The 18,137-nt window shown below is 39.1% G+C and overlaps 1 protein-coding gene across 2 annotated transcripts; it reads left to right on the forward strand.

Annotated features, from left to right (window-relative positions):
- Positions 1-40: 40 nt before the first annotated feature.
- Positions 41-10,912, forward strand: NCEH1 (neutral cholesterol ester hydrolase 1). 2 transcript variants are annotated; one of them, XM_053460582.1, is made up of 6 exons: positions 41-113; positions 1,774-2,067; positions 5,521-5,749; positions 6,270-6,339; positions 7,924-8,095; positions 9,382-10,912. In XM_053460582.1, exons 2-6 carry the CDS (start codon positions 1,930-1,932, stop codon positions 9,997-9,999), a joined length of 1,227 nt encoding a protein of 408 aa, XP_053316557.1. In that variant the 5' UTR covers positions 41-113; positions 1,774-1,929; the 3' UTR covers positions 10,000-10,912. The 2 variants fall into 2 exon arrangements, with proteins under 2 accessions (XP_053316557.1, XP_053316556.1); XM_053460581.1 differs by lacking the exon at positions 41-113 and adding an exon at positions 609-656.
- The last annotated feature ends 7,225 nt before the right edge of the window (positions 10,913-18,137 follow it).

An 18,137-nucleotide genomic window follows, 5' to 3' on the forward strand; every position in this document is an offset into this window, starting at 1 on the left:
AAAGCTGCAGAGCGCTGGCGTGACGTCACGGAAACGTGCTTGTTTGATTGGATTGGATTTATTTACCGTCTCCTCCTAGGTATGATGAATCGAAACAGCTCTTTTAACAGCAGGTGAGTAGAATGTCCCTGACTGGGAAGTAAGCTGCTTCCGGCTTCTGGTGTAGAGAGCAACTCACATCATCCTCAGTCAGCAATAAGTGTTCATGGGTTTTTTTTCTATAGGAGCTTAGAAAGTGAGGTCATGTGTGCCTGTACAAAACCATAAAACACGTGACATTAGACGATTTGCTGCGCATGCAAAAAAATGTATACATCAAGCAATTCTGGTTCAGAAACAGTGAAAGTGAAGCACTATGCAGCAATATTCCAGTAGTTGCTATGGGGATTGTTTTAGAAGTGTTTTTTTTTCCCCAAAAAAAAAATATCTCCTGTCAGTTTCCGCCGAAAATCATAACCTATTTCCTTAAAGGGACATAACATTCCAGCCATCATGTGTACTTTAATGCATATAACAGCTAAGGGGTCCCTTTAAATGTTCCTAATGTCTGCCTTTGACCTGCATGGGGGGGATTCTGCAGATTTCTGAGATAAGCAGCCAATCAGCATGGAGTAGGTGGGGGATCTGCAGCTCTGTAGCTGCTGCTTCTCCCTAAGGTAAGATGATCTTTTTTTTCAATAATGTATATCCATGTACCTATTCAGTACGTTAAAAAGCATTATTCTTTGGAATAGCTTCCCTGGACATTAAACAGTACCATTGCTACAGGACTGTCCAGCAAAATCAGGATTGCTGGTTAGTATAAAGCTAACGCTGGAACAGCTATTGACATTTAGGGCAATGGCACCAGGATTGCCCCAGTTAATCCCAGATAAATAATTGCATCCGAATGCACAGGTAGGAAGAGAAGCAGCCCCCTTTATTGTTTGGCAGTGGAAACAATGGCTCCTTCTGTTTTAGCAGATGGCCTTTAGAGAAAACTATCTGTACATCAGTATAATTCCAAGGATAATAAGAAAATAACGGTGTGTACCAAAAAAAAAATGAGCATTCATTTTATTGAAGTTTAGTGACTCTTTCTACTACAGTATATTGGACAGAATACCTTGGATTCCTGCCATGTTTGCATTTGGCAAGGACCAGTATTAAATATTACGGCTTAATTAAATACACACGCGTTGGCTTTCTTGCTTCGGAACTACGGGAACTGGAAATATGTTGATCGCCATGCATGATTTTCTGCAGATCCTACTTTTTAATTATACGTTTGAATAATTTTATATCAATATTTACGTTTTGGGGTTTTGGATAAATAAGAATAAATATATCTCCAGTTCGTGATTTTTTTTTTTGGTAACATTAATGTTGTCCTGCTTATTAAATTTCGTCCTTAGACTTTCATTAGTCAGACGGTCTTCCTGGGTGATTAAAACTGAGCCATTCTGTTATTTGCCAAAAGACAGTATGATAAAACTTGGTGTTTATAGTGGATTGGGCTAGGGGTATACTTAGAATGCATGTATGGAGAAACTATACATATCCCAAAACACTTCATTGTGTAACAGTCACCATTTTGAATAAAAAAAACCCACATTTTTAAAATATGGTGTCTGGTGTTAATAGTAAATGGGGGGGGGGGACACAAACTATTGTAGGAGTTAGCCCAGGTTGTACAAGTCCCTTGGTTTGTGGGTGTGCATTTACATGCTGCCACTAGGGGTCGCTGCTCTTTGTGTCCTTCTACAATGTTACATACTACTGAATGTATTGCAGACTCTGCAAGGACATGACACCATCCTGCATGGACTGCCCTTCCTGCCTTTGTCTGATTGGATAGGACAGGTCTGAGCCCTTCAATTAAGTCAACAACCGTCGTGAAACTTTCGCTGTGAAGACTTTCTACGGAGCTGTGGAGAGCCAGTGTTCACCATGAGAGTAGCGTCTGCCCTGCTTACTGCACTGACCGCCTTCTCAGCCTATTATGTGTACACTCCTCTGCCCAGCACAGTGTCCGAGCCCTGGAAGCTCATGCTGCTAGACGCCACCTTCAGATGTGCGCAGGATTTGGTGAGCGGCTTTCTTGTTTTGTTACATTTTAAATGACATTGTATAAAAAGAAAAAAAACAGCTGTGGCCATCATCTCGCGTAAAGGGAAGCCAGCAGTGGCTTCCCCCGAAAAGATCTCTTTTCTAAGCAACTGCTGTTTCAAACCAGTTTGCTGAATCTAGGTCACTTTCTCTTATGTGTTTTAGAAACATAACAGATCTGCCTAATATTATTTTGCGTTGCCTTTTACTATATACGCTATGTGTAGGTCAGATGCTGTTTAGCAGCAGGCACAATAAGCAGTCACAATATACACCATGTAGTCTATAGCATTGGGGGGCAGACTATCTGTTGATGAAAATAAATCTAGAATGAAGGTTTGGGGTGTTAGCGTGTGTGTTATACGTATACATTCCTAACTTATGGGAATCCCTTTAATATATATTGAATCGTTATTTTTTGGGTGTTTTTCTGTGTGTTTTTAACATACTTTAAATCGGAACACAATAAATTAACTAAAGGTTCTAGATGATACACAGTGATACAAAATATACATCAGTAAAACAAAAACAATTGCGTGGGGTTATTTAAGGACTCAGAGGACACTCCTGCATTTTGCCTGGGGTTTATCTAACATAAGGTGAAAAGAACCATCTGTAATATTATATCATGAACTGTTTGTTATTTACATTTAACTTATACCAATAATGGCTGTTGTGTATATGTAGGCGTTAGTTACCTTTTATTATGTGCACATTTGCAAACTATCACGTTTTTTTATAAGTTTAAAGTATCAGGTAAATCGAGACAGGAGTCTAAAGCCGGAACAGCTGATCCCAGGGAGTTGGCTTGCACCGAACATATTAATGTTGGACAAATAATACATTTTAGTTCTAAACATTTCCAACCTAAGGTTCATTATATTTCTGAAAGCTAGTTTACACTACGCGGCAACCCCTTAGTAACCGGTTTGCCACTCCCTGAATAGCTCATCCTGGTATTGGCTGATAATCCAGACAAAGACAGGAGTTGTGGGTTTTTAGTAAGGGAATACAGTAGAGATTACCAATTGGTGTTCTGTTGCATTCTGCATTCCTGATAAATTCCTAGTCCTTTCACAATTCCCCTGAGTTTGGTGAAAATGGTCCCTGGGTTCAGTCCTGGGGGATAAAATGCTTCTGCTCCATCTGCCACGAAAGGTCATTGCCCTATTGTAAAAGGAGGGGGGGGATAATAAAGACATGATGTTTGTGACTGTTCACCCACATGGAGTCTGACTTTAAGTAAACTCTAGAAGATAAATAAAGGCTCCAGGCACTCAAGGGTTCCAGCGTCAGGCAGATTTATTGAAGGAAGAAAAAAACTAATTTAAGTAAACTCTAAGCAGTCCAGCCTGCAAATGCAGATGTTTCCATTCAAGCCATTACATTTTTTTGGGGTTTAAAATTTAGCACTATCCATTAAATCATCTGTATGGATATAATATATATACCTGTGTGTGTGTGTGTGTGTGTGTGTGTGTGTGTGTATGTATGTGTATATATATATATATATATATATATATATATATAATATATGCATGTGTTTATTTATAGATATACAGACTGAGACAACAGTTCCTATAATCATTGGTTTATTTATTGCTTCCTAGTGCTGCATTATAGCCAGACACACCCAGTAGGGTGCTTTACAAGTTTATACATGTTGGAACACTGGGTGAAAAGACACTGTTTTACTTATTAGCACAGTTGGAGACCAAAATGCTTAATTTGAAACAATTAGTAGAAATATCTCAAATTTAACATAATTGTTCTAGTTTTGCATGGATAAATATTGTCCCAACCTGCGGCCCTCCAGCTGCTGCAGGCTACATCTCCCATACTCATCAGCCAGCCCCTTAGCTGAAAGAGCATTATGGGAGATGTAGTCCTGCAGCAGCTGGAGGGCCGCACGTTGGACGTCCCTGCCCTTTGTGTTCTAGAATAACTGATCCATTAGTAACCTTGAATGGATTGTAATTCCTCCTCATCAAAGCTCTCTTCAGTCTAGCAGGTGGCTCCATGTCCGTCTGCGTTTGAGATTGTTAGCCAAGGAAATGATGCCGGGAGGAGCTTTCGCTGGCCCTTTGACTGACCTTTCCCCTACTTTTTTCACTCTTCACTGAACAGGAATTTTGCTGATGCTGAAACTATCTGACACAGAAACCTAGAAATGTGGAAGGTGGCCATCTGTGGTAGGCTCAGTCCTAGAAGGTCACATGATGTGGCTTTTCAAACTACAAAGGCAAAAGAAAATGATTTACGGCATTTACTGCCATTTGTTATATTTCCAAATATTATTTTTTTGCTTCCCAAAGATCATTTGAAAGACAATATAAGTGGCCAGGAGAAACAGCACACCCTGACAAAGCATCAAGAGCCAGAGAGCTAAAAATAACATAACGTGAGCAAGGAGCCCTCCAGCTTCTCACTTGTCACGAAGAACATAATATTCTTCGGACATTTTATCACCGTTGGCATAAAAAATGGAATTTTAGTAAAAAAAAATTAATAAATAAAAATGAATAGTTAGATGGCTCTGATTTTTATTTTTTATATTATTATTATTTATTTATATATTTATCAAGTCAATCCTTATTGTTCAATGCATCTACGCCCAAGCCTGTCTTGCACGATTTTTTAAAAAACTTAAGTTCAACTCCTCCCTGTAAGTCCAGTTTCAAATTATAGTGTAAGGGGTGTAATTATTGTTGGCTCAAAAGTGACTCAAAAATAAATAGATTGGGTGTCACCAAGAAATATACCCGGCTTTGTGTCAAGCGATGTAGTCGAATGTAGTACATCACACTGTATCTCACAGTTTCAGAAGGATGGACAGAAGCTTGTTGCATTGCAGTGATTGTGGCACCTCAAAGGTTCCCCCAAACATAGAGAAAGAAAAGGGACCAATACAGATCGTGAAAATCAGAGTGATTGGGTTTATTCGGTAAATCTCATTCAGGGGCCAATAAAATATATCATCTCAGGAACGTAACTGTCCATTATGGAGGTCCAACCACTACAGTTTTTGTGTTGCCAAAACTTTTAAGCTGACCCTGTGTAATATACTGGTAATGCCATACGCCCCAACTGATCTTGTGGTGTTAAAGGGACAGTCTTGACGTCATTTTCTTTTAATGTGAACTGGAGTGCATGCTAATGAAATCGGTCGTATCCCCCCCTCTCTGTCTTCTAAAGTAAGTATGCTTCCTGCATATGGCCTTTACTACATGCCAGCTCAACACTTGCATTGAAACGAATATGATCTCAAAGCCCATTATTTCAGAAGATGTTGACCTAACTTATTTGCCTGCTTGTAATCTGGCGTGATGGTAGCAGCTGAGTGTCACATTATACTGCTAATCATGTTGAGAATTTGTGCAAGTAAATATGTGCAGTTATTAATGTTTGATTTTTTGTTTGTTTGTTTTTAAGAGCAACCTGGCCCATTATATTGGCTTTAGCCATCACTTGAGGGTCCTGAATTTCATCTCTGGTTACTTTGACAAGCTTGATCCGTTTTCATCTGGCCATCTAAAAGTTACAGACACTGTCTTTGATGGAGTGGAGGTCAGAATCTTTGAGCCCATGAAGGAGCCTTATGAAACTTTAAAGCGCAGCATTATTTATATCCATGGAGGAGGATGGGCTCTCGGAGGTGCAAGTATGTGTTTATGTTAGTCTCTAGTTAATACCTCTATAATCATTTTATTAATGTTGTGAGCAGTTTCACAATGACCAAGATTCCAAGGCCAAACCACCACTTAGCATTAATGCATATATTTGCATAAAGCAGTGGTTTCCCAACCCAGGCACATTCTATTCCAATAGGGATTATTCATAAAACTTTGCTGGTGTGTCACCAGGATCTTAAGCTTTATCAGCAAATACTAGATCTCCAAGATTGATGACATATTTTCAAAGGGTCCTATGATCCAATTTGCAAGAACTCAAGAATTTAAGATTAAATCTAAATCCTTTTCAGTATTTTTTTTTTCAATAACAAAACCTCTTTGGGGAAGAAACACCTGAAATACTGTATATTGCTCCAATGTCCCCTTTAATACTGTCAGTGAGTACACAATATTTACATTTCCATATGAAGGTATGACTGTATCATTCAGCATGTGGTTTTGCTTTTTTTTTTTAGTACATGATATCTCATTTTTCTCTCTTGCTTTTAGGAATGAGATCTTACGACAGTTTGTGTCGGAAAATATCTGAGGATGTGAACGCAGTGGTTGTCTCAATTGAGTAAGTCTAAACAATGGAACACATGCTAACTAATATAAAGATCTTTGCAGCAATTTGCTGTGTTATCAGCTCCATAATCTGGTTATTTATGGTTGGTCACTATATATATATATATATATATATATATATATATAATATGTATGTGTGTGTATAAATCAGCTAAGATCTGAAAGCTTAGTATACCCAGAGTAATCAAACAGACCAAGCCAAAGAGAAAAAATATGTTCAGATTCATCAAGCACCTGGAATTTACAACCCCCAAGTAAAAAAAGAAATAAAACAAAATGTAATATAGAATACAAAATGACATGTTAGTAATAATAGATAGTATTACACTTTAATGCATGTGATTGCTAAGAGATGTCGTTGTCATCCCCTGCAAATGCATGGGAGATTTTCTAGAATCTTCCCATATGAGTTTTTCCCTCCCCGTCCCCCCAGCTATTTTCACTACACCTGATATACTTACCGTCATTCAGCTACAGTGCTGGCCCAGTGAATGCTGGGGACAGTAGCAATTGAGACCTCGGTGTGCATGCTCGGAAAGCGCTCCCATTGTGTCCATCTCACTAAGTATGTTTTTCTTCCGTAACACTAAAGAATCCATATGAAAGTAACTTATAAAACATTTGATTTCATAGTTTGTATAGGGGGCTCCCTGGGACACCTGAGTGTAGCTTTAATTGGGGCTGATTGTCCCCTTTCCTTCCTCCACCATTATGTTTCTGTGCAATATTTTCATTCAAGAATATGTGAAACTGATCGCTCCTTTTTCCCACCTGATTGTAATGATTTATATTTATGTTCAATGGGTTTTATTGTCTTCAAATTAAAAAAAAAAGACAAATTGTCTGTTCGTTAACGAGCAAAACAATTTGTCTTTATTAAAGAGTGTTGAAACCCAATTTTCGGATTATACCGATTTAACCCTTAGGCCTTTCCACATTTTCTGAAGCTTTTTTTAATGAGTTATTTGTAAGATCTTTACATTGGCTCATATATTAAGCACTGCAGTAAAGCCTGTATTAAAATAGTGTCAGACCGGCATTATTCATTGTGTTGGCAGTAAGAGAAACCGATGACATCGTTAGACTCCACTTTTAAAGGCAATACTCTACTCATTTCTCATAGGTTTGCCGATTCTGCAGCATAGTTCAGAATTAATTACTCGCAAACTGGAGATTAAACCACTCATGTATTTTCTTTATCCCTTTTTTTAGCCAGTCACAAATCCCTACTAAATCATGAATAACCACGGGATTGAGTGTGATCAGATTAGTATTTGCATTGTGTGGAATTCAATCTAACTACAACATATTTTTGCCGTAAACCACCAAGTTTTACTTACTTAATGTTTAGGGTTGCAAAAGAGCCCCAGCCGTAAAGACCAGATTGGAAATGATAGCTGGCGTATCTCTTTAATAATAGGTCTTGTCTGTTTCGCCAGTTTCCATTACCATTGCCAGGTTAAATGGGTGGTTATAGCAACTGTTTATCCAGTTAACCCAGTCTAAATCTTATTTTATATTAGAGAATTTCCATCCCAGTTGGTCTTATAGATGAATTTTTTTATTTTTTTTTTAGATACAGGTTAGTGCCAGATGTTCATTTCCCCACACCAGTGTACGATGTATTGTCTGCTTCAAAGTACTTCATGCGTCCAGAAGTTCTCGAGAAGTACTCTGTTGACCCGGACAGGATTGCCATTTCTGGAGATAGTGCAGGAGGGAATCTGGCTGCCGTTGTGTGTCAGCAGGTAACAACTGTGCATCTGGGCCTTCTGTGTTAGCGTGTAAATGTGTGTGTGCGTGAGAACCAACTACATATTTGCAGGACTTTTTTTTTCTTCTCCTGTTACATTAGTTACAAGTCTAATTTAAAACTTAAATCCAAAATATATATATATATATATATATATATATATTCTTTCTGTCTTTGCATATTGTCACTTATATCTGGGTACACATTTCCATATTAATATAAGCAGTTTTTACTTACCTTACCAACATCGGTTCAAGCAGCCTGAATTCAAAACCTTATTTGACATTGTCATTTGTTAATTAACTATTCTCAGCAAATTCGGATTAGGTAAGATGTCCATGAAATGTACTTCTTTTCTTTTCGTCTTCCTTTTTATTTTAACATCACGCTTATATTTTTTCCTGACCTCAAACAAGGAGACATGTTAGAACAAGATGTCATAGTCTTGAGTGGGTGGTAGACAAATGGAACAGCCTCCCATCAGAAGTGATAATACAACGAGGGAATTTTAAAAATGCATAGGATAGGTATAAAGCTATTCTCAATCTAAGACAGGAACAATAATTTATTAAGATCTGAGTCTTTAAACCAGGGGACTAGATGTACCGAGTGGTTCTTATCTGCCATCAAATTCTGTTTCTATGCAGGCTGGTGAAACAGCTAGTGAAGGTGAAATTAAAAAAAGAAAACCGCCATGCATACTAAGTAAACCGTCTCTCCAGCTATTTGATGATAGAATATTATAGACCCTAATATACAACACAATGTAATGGGTCGGGTGGGTGGACAGTGCAAAAGCTTCTTGAAGGATTGGAAGATAAACATGCACGCCCATCCCCAACTTTCATTCTCATTAACCAATGTACAGCTGCCCATGTCTTACTTATGTCTTCAGGTTAGTTTTGCTTTTGACTAAAAAAATTAAAGTCATTAATATGAAATGATGGCCCATTAAAAAAACTTGATATAAGGCAAATCTCCTGTTCATTGCTGAAATGAAAGTAAATTGTCAAATCTAGAGCAATTATCATAAAACTAATTGATGCCTATTAATGGAAATATAACAATTTGCCATAATCATATTTTCAACATCATATATATATTCATATAAATCATAGATCATTCTCTGTGTTCAGGACCCATATTAATTAGCACCAGAATAAGACCAATGACAATGGTTTTGGTCTGTACATCAGGAAAAATGATTATCTGCTGTCAAATTCTATGTTTCTATGTTATTTCTGTCACTTCATGCAACTAATAAACTTTTCTTCCTTGCAGCTTGCTGAAGATCCCAATGTAACAACCAAAGTAAAACTTCAAGCTTTAATTTACCCAGTACTTCAACTATTAGACTTCAATACACCTTCTTATCAGCAAAACACAGACATGCCCATCCTCTCTCGATTTGTTATGATTAAGTTCTGGTTGGACTACCTAAATGGGAGCCATGCATATGCCCATGCATTGCTGGTTAACAATCATACATCTCTTGACGTAAGGGAGGCTGGTTCCCTACGGGAACGTTTAAACTGGAATTCACTACTTCCCTTGGCTTTCAAGAAGGACTACAAGCCTGTGTTGCAAAGCACTGGGACCCCTAATATAATCCAAGCGATACCTGCATTACTTGATATACGGGCCTCTCCTTTAATAGCACAGAAGGAGACCCTTCAGCTTCTTCCAAAGACTTATATCCTGACCTGCGAGCATGACGTGCTGAGGGACGATGGAAGTATGTACGCCAGGCGATTGCAAGAGGCAGGGATTGATGTTACTCATGATCACTACGAAGACGGGTTCCATGGCTGCATGATCTTTGCCACTTGGCCAACCTACTTCTCAATTGGTGCTCGGACAAGAGATGCTTACATCAAATGGCTTAATGAGAATCTGTAGAGAACAACAAAGCAGTACCATTGTCAGCTAGTCTATATTCATTTGGCACATTGCATAAAAATCCATCTAGTGCCATAGTCCATCAGAGCTAAATGGGAAGAAGCATCACTGCATGTTTGCCACTTTAAAATAATGTTGTATATACATACATGGGTGTCATTTAAAGCGGGACTAGAAACACAATGCCCTCTTTTGTCAACCACATTGTGAGAAAACCAAGATTTTATTTAAGTAGGCCCTAGACAGAATAGTACTTGAAAACACATAACGCTTCCTAATGCTAAAGTAACTGGAATATATGTGTGACACAGAAAAAGGCAAATCTTTTTTCTTTAAAAGTATGGGATGTCAAATGCTTAGAACCTGAAACATGCAGCATTGCACCTAAAAACATGTCATTTTTAATATTAGTACTGGGTATAGTTGGGGTCTTTTTATGTTGTTTAACACTGAAATATCTTTGCACTTTCATACATTAACCCTTATAGTTTTAGAAGGGGAAGGAAGCGAAGCTTCAGGATTATTGGGTAGGGTCCAGCAATAACAACACTCCAAACACACTCAAACTCACAAACAGAAGTAAAGAGAACAAAGAAAATACCCCACTCCATACTAGAAAATGTTCTGGGAAATGTTGTGACTGTCCTTCAAATAATGTTTCATAAGAAAAATACAAGCTAAAGTGAAACTGTGTTTTGAGTATAGAAATGCCAGGCTGAGCTTATCACCAACCCCACTTCTGAGTTCAGAGATGCTGATGTATGGGAAGGGTTTGTACTGCTGAGTATGCGATGCTATACACAGGTGTATATCTTTGGAAAATACACATTGCTCATCCATTTTCCTGACTGCAGCCCTAAGTCTCTAGGTACAGTAGCTTTTTCTAACAAGACAATGGGGACGCTATCAGATTATTTTATTTTTATTTTTTTTTGTTTAAAAAAAAAAAAAACCTCCAGCAGAAAGATAGCAGACGTTTGCTTTAATCCACTATGCAGTTTTCGCTATCCCCTAATCCTTGGTTTTGGCTGCTTCAGAACAAAAATCCTGTACGCAGGTTGATCTTTTTTTTTTTTTTTTTTTTTTTTTTTTTTTTTTTTTACCTGGGAACAGATGTTTGGAAGTTCACATGATGCTTTTCAAGCAATGTTTGTTACCATTTGCTGCTTCCAGGAGAAACCTATGGTCATGCTTTACTTGAAAGCCTATATAGCAAACAGTGTTAGTGTGTGTGCATGGGCGACGTTGTATGTCTGTTGAATATTGTAAGTTGGAACGGGTTGTACTTTTTTGTTTTCTTTTAGTGGAGATATGAATGTTAAAAAAAAAAAATCATTATAAGAATAAAGAGAATTACAAGCTTTAAGCAATTTAGCTAGTGTCTGGAGCCATCCCAAATCTTCTTTGTGGCTTATAACCACTCCAAGCTGTGCTTTTCTGTGAAATTACATGGAGCGGTACTTATAGCTATGGCCGTCTCTAATGTGTGGCAGAAGCTGAAGCTTTCTTAGGCCTAGGCTTACCACAGGAGCTGCCCCTTGGGTTTCCTCAACATGCACTAGGACAGTGCTGTGGTTGTTATACAGGGGGAATGAATATACGACAGCTGGCATGGTCCTCTCTGCTGGAAATCGCTTTAGAATGCGCTTTAATGTGACGCCACCACTTACTATGTGGTGCCCTTTACCTGGGTAGATGTAGCATGTGCCAAACCCAATGGCTCACACCGATGTTAAGCATTAGAGTCTGGCCTTCCTTATATGCATTAATTTCAGAATAAAATACAATTAAACATACACCAACGAAGCATTATACATACATATGTGTGCAATAGATGGATTTTTATATCCCAGTGCTCTATTCATACTCTAAAGCCCTGGAAGATTACATTGTAGCAGAGTGCCATTTCTTCAGTGTTGTCCCATGAAAATAGATAATAAAATATTTATAAAAATGTGAGGGGTGTACTCACTTTTATGAGATACTGTATGTTGGGATTTTACTAACTGAGAGACATGCCAGCAACCTTATACTTCACCATGTATTTCCTAGAAATATCGTCTGCCATCACGGTGGAGGAAAACAAATGTTGCATTAGTTGGCATATGCTTAAATATCACTCCCCGCTAGCCAGTATTTTTAACATTAAAAGTGTTCAATGTTAACTCTGTGGAAGCCACACCTGCGACCAAGCAGCACAACAATACACCAAAAGACATAAATAAAGGGAAATTAGACTGAAGCTTACAATCATGACACAACAAGGAAACTACACGATGGGCAGTTCCTCACACACACACATAAGGTTTTGACTTTTGCATTACTGGCTTAAAATAAGAAAGGAAAATAAGCTAACTCTTATAATTTGTTGCACTGTATTTTAAGAGCTACAAAATAATACCATATTTGCTCGATTATAAGACAAGGTTTTCTCCAGAGCAAATGCTCTGTAAAATACTCCCCGTCTTATAATCGGGGTCGTTTTATAATCAGACCTCAACTAGGTCTGACTATGAGACTAAGATCCAGATCCCCCGCAGCGATGCAGGGGACCTGGATCCTCCTGTGTTATGCTCAAGCGGAAGTTGTCTACGAGAATCGCGTAGAGCTCTACACGCTGCCCGGACTAAGCACTGGGGACTCAGAAGCACAGGTAAGTTTGGAGGAGGGAGGGGGAGGGAGTTTTAAATGGGGGGCATAAGGCATTTCTGGAGGCAGACTGCTCTGTGAAATGCCTTTTAACCCCCTTAATGCCACTCTGCCTCCAGAAATGCCTTTTAACCCTCTATATGCCACTCTGTCTCCTGAAATACCTTATACCTCCCTATATGCCACTCTGCCCCATAATATGCCTTTTAACCCACTAAATGCCAAAGTGGCATATAGGGGTATAAGGCAATTCTGGAGGCAGAGTGACACATAGGGGGTCAAATGGCATATTATGGGGCACAGTGGCATATAGAGGGTTAAAAGGCGTATCATGGGGCACAGTGGCATTTCTGGGGCAGAGTGGCAAGCCTGGGGGCAGAGGTGCATAACTGGGGGGGCAGGTTGAAAAAAAAGGAAATAAATTTTTTTTTTCTCAATCATAGCTTTTATTAACAAACAATTGTTCACATAGTTTACATGAATTAACATTTACTGGTAAAACTTTTTTCCTATAGGGTCGTCTTATATTCAGGCTTTTTCTTTTTTTCATAAGTTAATATTCAGATTTTGGGGGGTCGTCTTATAATCAGGGTCGTCTTATAATCGAGAAAAAAAAGCAACAACAACAAATTATACAATATATCAGTAACCTGTCCAGGGAGGATCCGGCGGGAAAAAAATTGTTTCATAAACCATGCCTTCTGTTTGCCGTGCTTCCCAAAAAATGTGAGAGTGGCCCAGAATCCACGCCAACCTGGAAGGACCAGCTAAAACAAACATTTTAAAATGATTAGAAGCCCAATTGCCTGATCTGAAAGCCTCAGGAGCTGTACCGATCCTGAATAAGTAAGGAGAAAAAAAGCTCCGACCTTTTTAATTGGAACCTTAGACCCAAAACTCTTTTGATCAGTCTTAGATCTCTTAATAATAAGAACCACCTCATTATGCTTCCAGACAACATCAGGCTCCTTCGAACCTCCTACCTTAAAGTTACTTGGAGAAACTAATTCCCCAAAACAAAGGGCCCCAAAGAAAGCTAAAGAAAACACAACTTCAAACAAGACAACCTCAAATTGTAACTGTCCGACCAAAGCAACCTGATAGCAAATACGCTGTAACAAACTAGATGACACTGGGGGGGGGGTGTATCAGGCATGCGGCCCTTTTTCCAACCTCTTATTATTTTTGTGAACGACAAAATCACTAGTAACATCTTCCCAGCCCACTAGGCGAAACCAGTATGAGAGCACCACCAGATTGCGTTCTGCTGTGGCCCCAGACACTCCTGCCGCCTATCCTTAGATTCACGAATATCCGCTTCGGACTCGGCTATTTGAAGCCAGTACCTCCATATCTTACCATATGCTCATGCTGACTGTTTCGACAATGCATGCTGAAGCAACTCTAAGAGGCTGGAAAAGCGATGTTCCATAAATACTAAGGACAAGGCAAACTGGCCTCTCTCAAACTGAAAGCGAGATAATGCATCCACAGTTACAACACCTGGGACATGATGTGCTCAAACCCAAATGTTATGCTGCAGACATCGAAGCACCAGATGACGCAACAGGGCCAATACAGGATGCCATATTCCAACAAATCAAATCAAGCCATTCTTGTGGCCACCTCTCAGCGCACCACTCCCCCTTAAAATATGCCCCCATCCCAACTGTGCCTGAGGCATCAGTGAATAGTTCTAACGCTGAATTGGAACATTCTCCCTTCTGCCAACAAGTATGACCAATGGCATAACCCTGCAGGCAAATGTCAAGTGACCCAAGAGATCTTGAAACATTTTTAAGGTACCCTTACAAGAACTATATATCCTATCCAGCAAAAGCTTAGGCTCCCAAATGTTCTCTCTTTCGGTAGACAAATGACCATATCATTCGTATCTATTTCAATTCCTAGAAAGGATATTATCATTCCGGACCTTCTGTTTTGTCCCGTGCTAAACGTATACCGAATTCTAAAGATAACAGCTGAAAATTATCCATCAAACACCGACAATTACCAGTCTCAGGAGCACCCACAAAGAGAAAATTGTCTAAGTAATGCAAATCCAAACTTAAAGATGACCTGTGAACTGCAACCCATTCCAGAAAAGTGGCAAACACCTCAAAATAATAAGAAGAAATCGAACAACCCATAGGCAAACACATATCATAGCAAAATTCACCTTTAAATTGAAAACCTAACAAATTATACTGTGTGAGCCATGGTAGCATCTTATGGACGCTCTCACTAGGGTCCTCACTCCTACCTGAGTCGTCCCTGTGAGCCAATTTAACTTCTACCGCTCTACATTTTTTGAAACATTACACTACGTGGTGAGCCCCGCCACAGTGGAAACATTCATGCTGCATGAAGAACACCATCTGCAGTTGCTCTCATTAAAGAGCCAACAAACACCTCTTCAACTACCAACCACCGCCCCAGCTGTAGCAGCGGCGGCTCCCCCCTAAAAGGGGTGCGATGGTGTCATCAATAAAAGCCAGAGATTACCACCTTGCATGTCAAAAACCAGCATTCCCCGCCATAAACCTTATATGCACCCCATATTAAAACCAAATATGCAAATAATGCCGTACTCTTTTCGGGGAATTTCTCGCACATAATTCCTGCAAAAGCAGCAAAACCCTGCAGCCAATTTTCAAAAGTACGCGGCAACTGGCGAGCCTTGTCGCCCTCCTGCACCTCCACCCTACGCGTCCTCTCCACTGATTCTGTCCGCTTGTACCAAAGACAGAACATCAACATAATCACCTTTCCATATGTGCTCACATACTTCATCAGAGACATGCATACCTACTGGGGACAACTCACAAGCGCTCGCCAGAGACCCTATCAAACTGACCTGGAAGACAAGACTCCAACAAACCCAAACCAACAACTGGCAGACAACTACCTGATGTATGACTCCAATCCTGTGGAGCTGACAATCTATCCACTTCCGCCTTTAGAATGTCTACAACATCAGTCCCATTGCTCCCTACTGCTGCATGCCTTGTCTCAACTATTCTTCCAGGTCCACTGTTCTCCCAGGCCCCAGCTGCCAAAAACTCCCCAGTTGATCAGAGCGCAGTCTAGGTGTTTCGGGCAAAAGAAGGTGCAGATGGAGCAGCTGCAGGATCATCCTCGTCACAGGACTGCTGAGAGGAATATTTTTATTTTTTTTTTCCACACTGCTTAAGTCTTTTGTGTTGTTGCCCCTTTTGTTTTGACCCCAGTCAGACACACAAAGGTTACAGTATCTTTCATACCACATAATTGCACCATTTGTTGCTTCCAGTACATAAAGAGGTGGATACAGTGCAGAACAATACTATGGAAAAAAACAAAAAAATAGATATATAGATCGATACATACATACATACAACCAAAAAGATCCTTTTAGTAAAACAGCACTAGCACCTACTGTGATAATCACAATTGGCAATTAACCCCATCATGACAGGTCCTGGTATATGACACTGCTACCCAACACCCCAATATGTGTTCAGCAACATCTCTTGAGTACGATGATACCCCACATGGGCTTGCCGGGTTGTTTGGGGGCTAAAAGGCCACATTTGGGACGTGTGCATTTTTCAAACTGGAAATTTGACATGTGGTCATCCTTTCCCCTGTGTTAAATGGGACATTGTTGAACCCGGCCAATTTAGTTTGAATTCAAGTAGACACCCCATAGACATGCCAGTATTTTAACTCTTTCCATGCAAGAATTGTTTCAAGATATAGTGCTAATTTTAGGACTTGCTCATAAAAAAAACTAATATATATAATTTTATTATTAATTTATTTTTTACATATTTTGGAACTGAAAGGTTCCCCTCATGGTGACATCAGTGGAAAATCATGTACATATTATCATTCTTTTTATTTCCTTTTCAAGTCTTTTTTTTTCACCTACTGTGATAATCGCAATAAGAGATTAACCTCTTCATGACCATGCCTGATCTTATTTTTTGGACCCTTCGTGACAATGACTGTTTTAACATTTCTGCAGTGCCCGTGTTTAGCTGTAATTTCCTTCTTTCCCATTTACTGAACCCACAAAAGTTATATATTGGGTTTTATTCGGGACAAGAAGGTATTTCAAATTCAAATATTTTAACTCTTTCCATGCACTAATTCTATCACCAGTCTTTGTCAAACTTTGTGGTAGTCATTTTTTTCCACACACGTTTTAATTCAGGTATATATTTACAGGTCCTGGTATATGACACTGTCACCCAACACATGGGCTTGTTGGGTTGTTTGGGGGCTAAAAGGCCACATTTGGGACGTGTGTATTTTTGAAATTGGAAATTTGACGTGGTCATTCTTCCCCATTGTTGAACCCGGCCAATTCAATTTACCCCATCAAATCATACATTCTTTAAAAGTAGACACCTCATTGACATGCCAGTATTCTAACTCTTTCCATGCAAGAATTGCTTATATATATATATATATATATATATATATATATATATATATATATATTACATTTTTTGGAACTGGAAGGTTCCCCTGATGGTGCCATCAGTGGAAAATTATTTGTACATGTCATCATTCTTTTTATTTTATTTATTAAGTATTTTTTTCCTTATTATTATTTTTTTTACATTTATTTTATTAATCATAGTGTGATTTGAAAACTAGGCTCCATTGACTTGCATGGTTGAACAACCTGTATTCAACCTGCAAGGGGAGCAAGAGATCTCAGGAGGGTCTGGCTCTTGGAAACTTTGCCAGACGCGGCCTCAGATGTCGATCTCGGTGTTGCTGAATGCATCAACATCAACAAGGCATTACAGCAACACAGTTTGAATGCAGAAAGCGAACATAGATGTGCCCGGACTGTCAATTGTCATCAAGGGGTTAAACTAATCCATTTTAACACACATCTCTGCATAAACTCACTTGTACTCTTTACCCCCTGGTTCATAGTTAGACTTGTATTACTAACATTAAATTGAAATAACCCTGAGTAAAACTATGCTACTGTATTCTCCACATTATGTTTATATGGATTCCAAAAACTGAACGCACAGCAGCAGGGGTCGGGATGAGGGATTGCATGCATTTCTTCTTTTTCAATTACTGAGAGGGTGGTGCAACCTCCAAAAGGAGGTTCCTGGCATTCCTGGCATAGGCATTAAGCCTCATCATAAAGACGGGACCAATGACTGATTAACGTCAGAGTCTTTACATCAGGAAAGATGGGCAGATTAGCTGGGCTGAATTCTTCCTTTCAAATTCTATTTTTCCCCATGTAAAAAACATTAAACTTGCGGTCTATCTAGCCTACTTAGGTATTTTGCTCAAATGCTTGACATTTGAGGCACAAATCTGTTAAAATGATAACAAAACACAAAAAGAAAAATAACTTTGTATCTTTAGTCTCTAATAGGTTATGTGTTTCCATCTAGTGCCAACTGCATCTATATAAAAGTTCTACATTTCACAGCTAATGTCAGATTTGACAGAAAGCAAAATAACGG

Source organism: Spea bombifrons, chromosome 3 (genome assembly GCF_027358695.1).
Source record: "Spea bombifrons isolate aSpeBom1 chromosome 3, aSpeBom1.2.pri, whole genome shotgun sequence".
Taxonomy (NCBI): Eukaryota; Metazoa; Chordata; class Amphibia; order Anura; family Pelobatidae; genus Spea; species Spea bombifrons.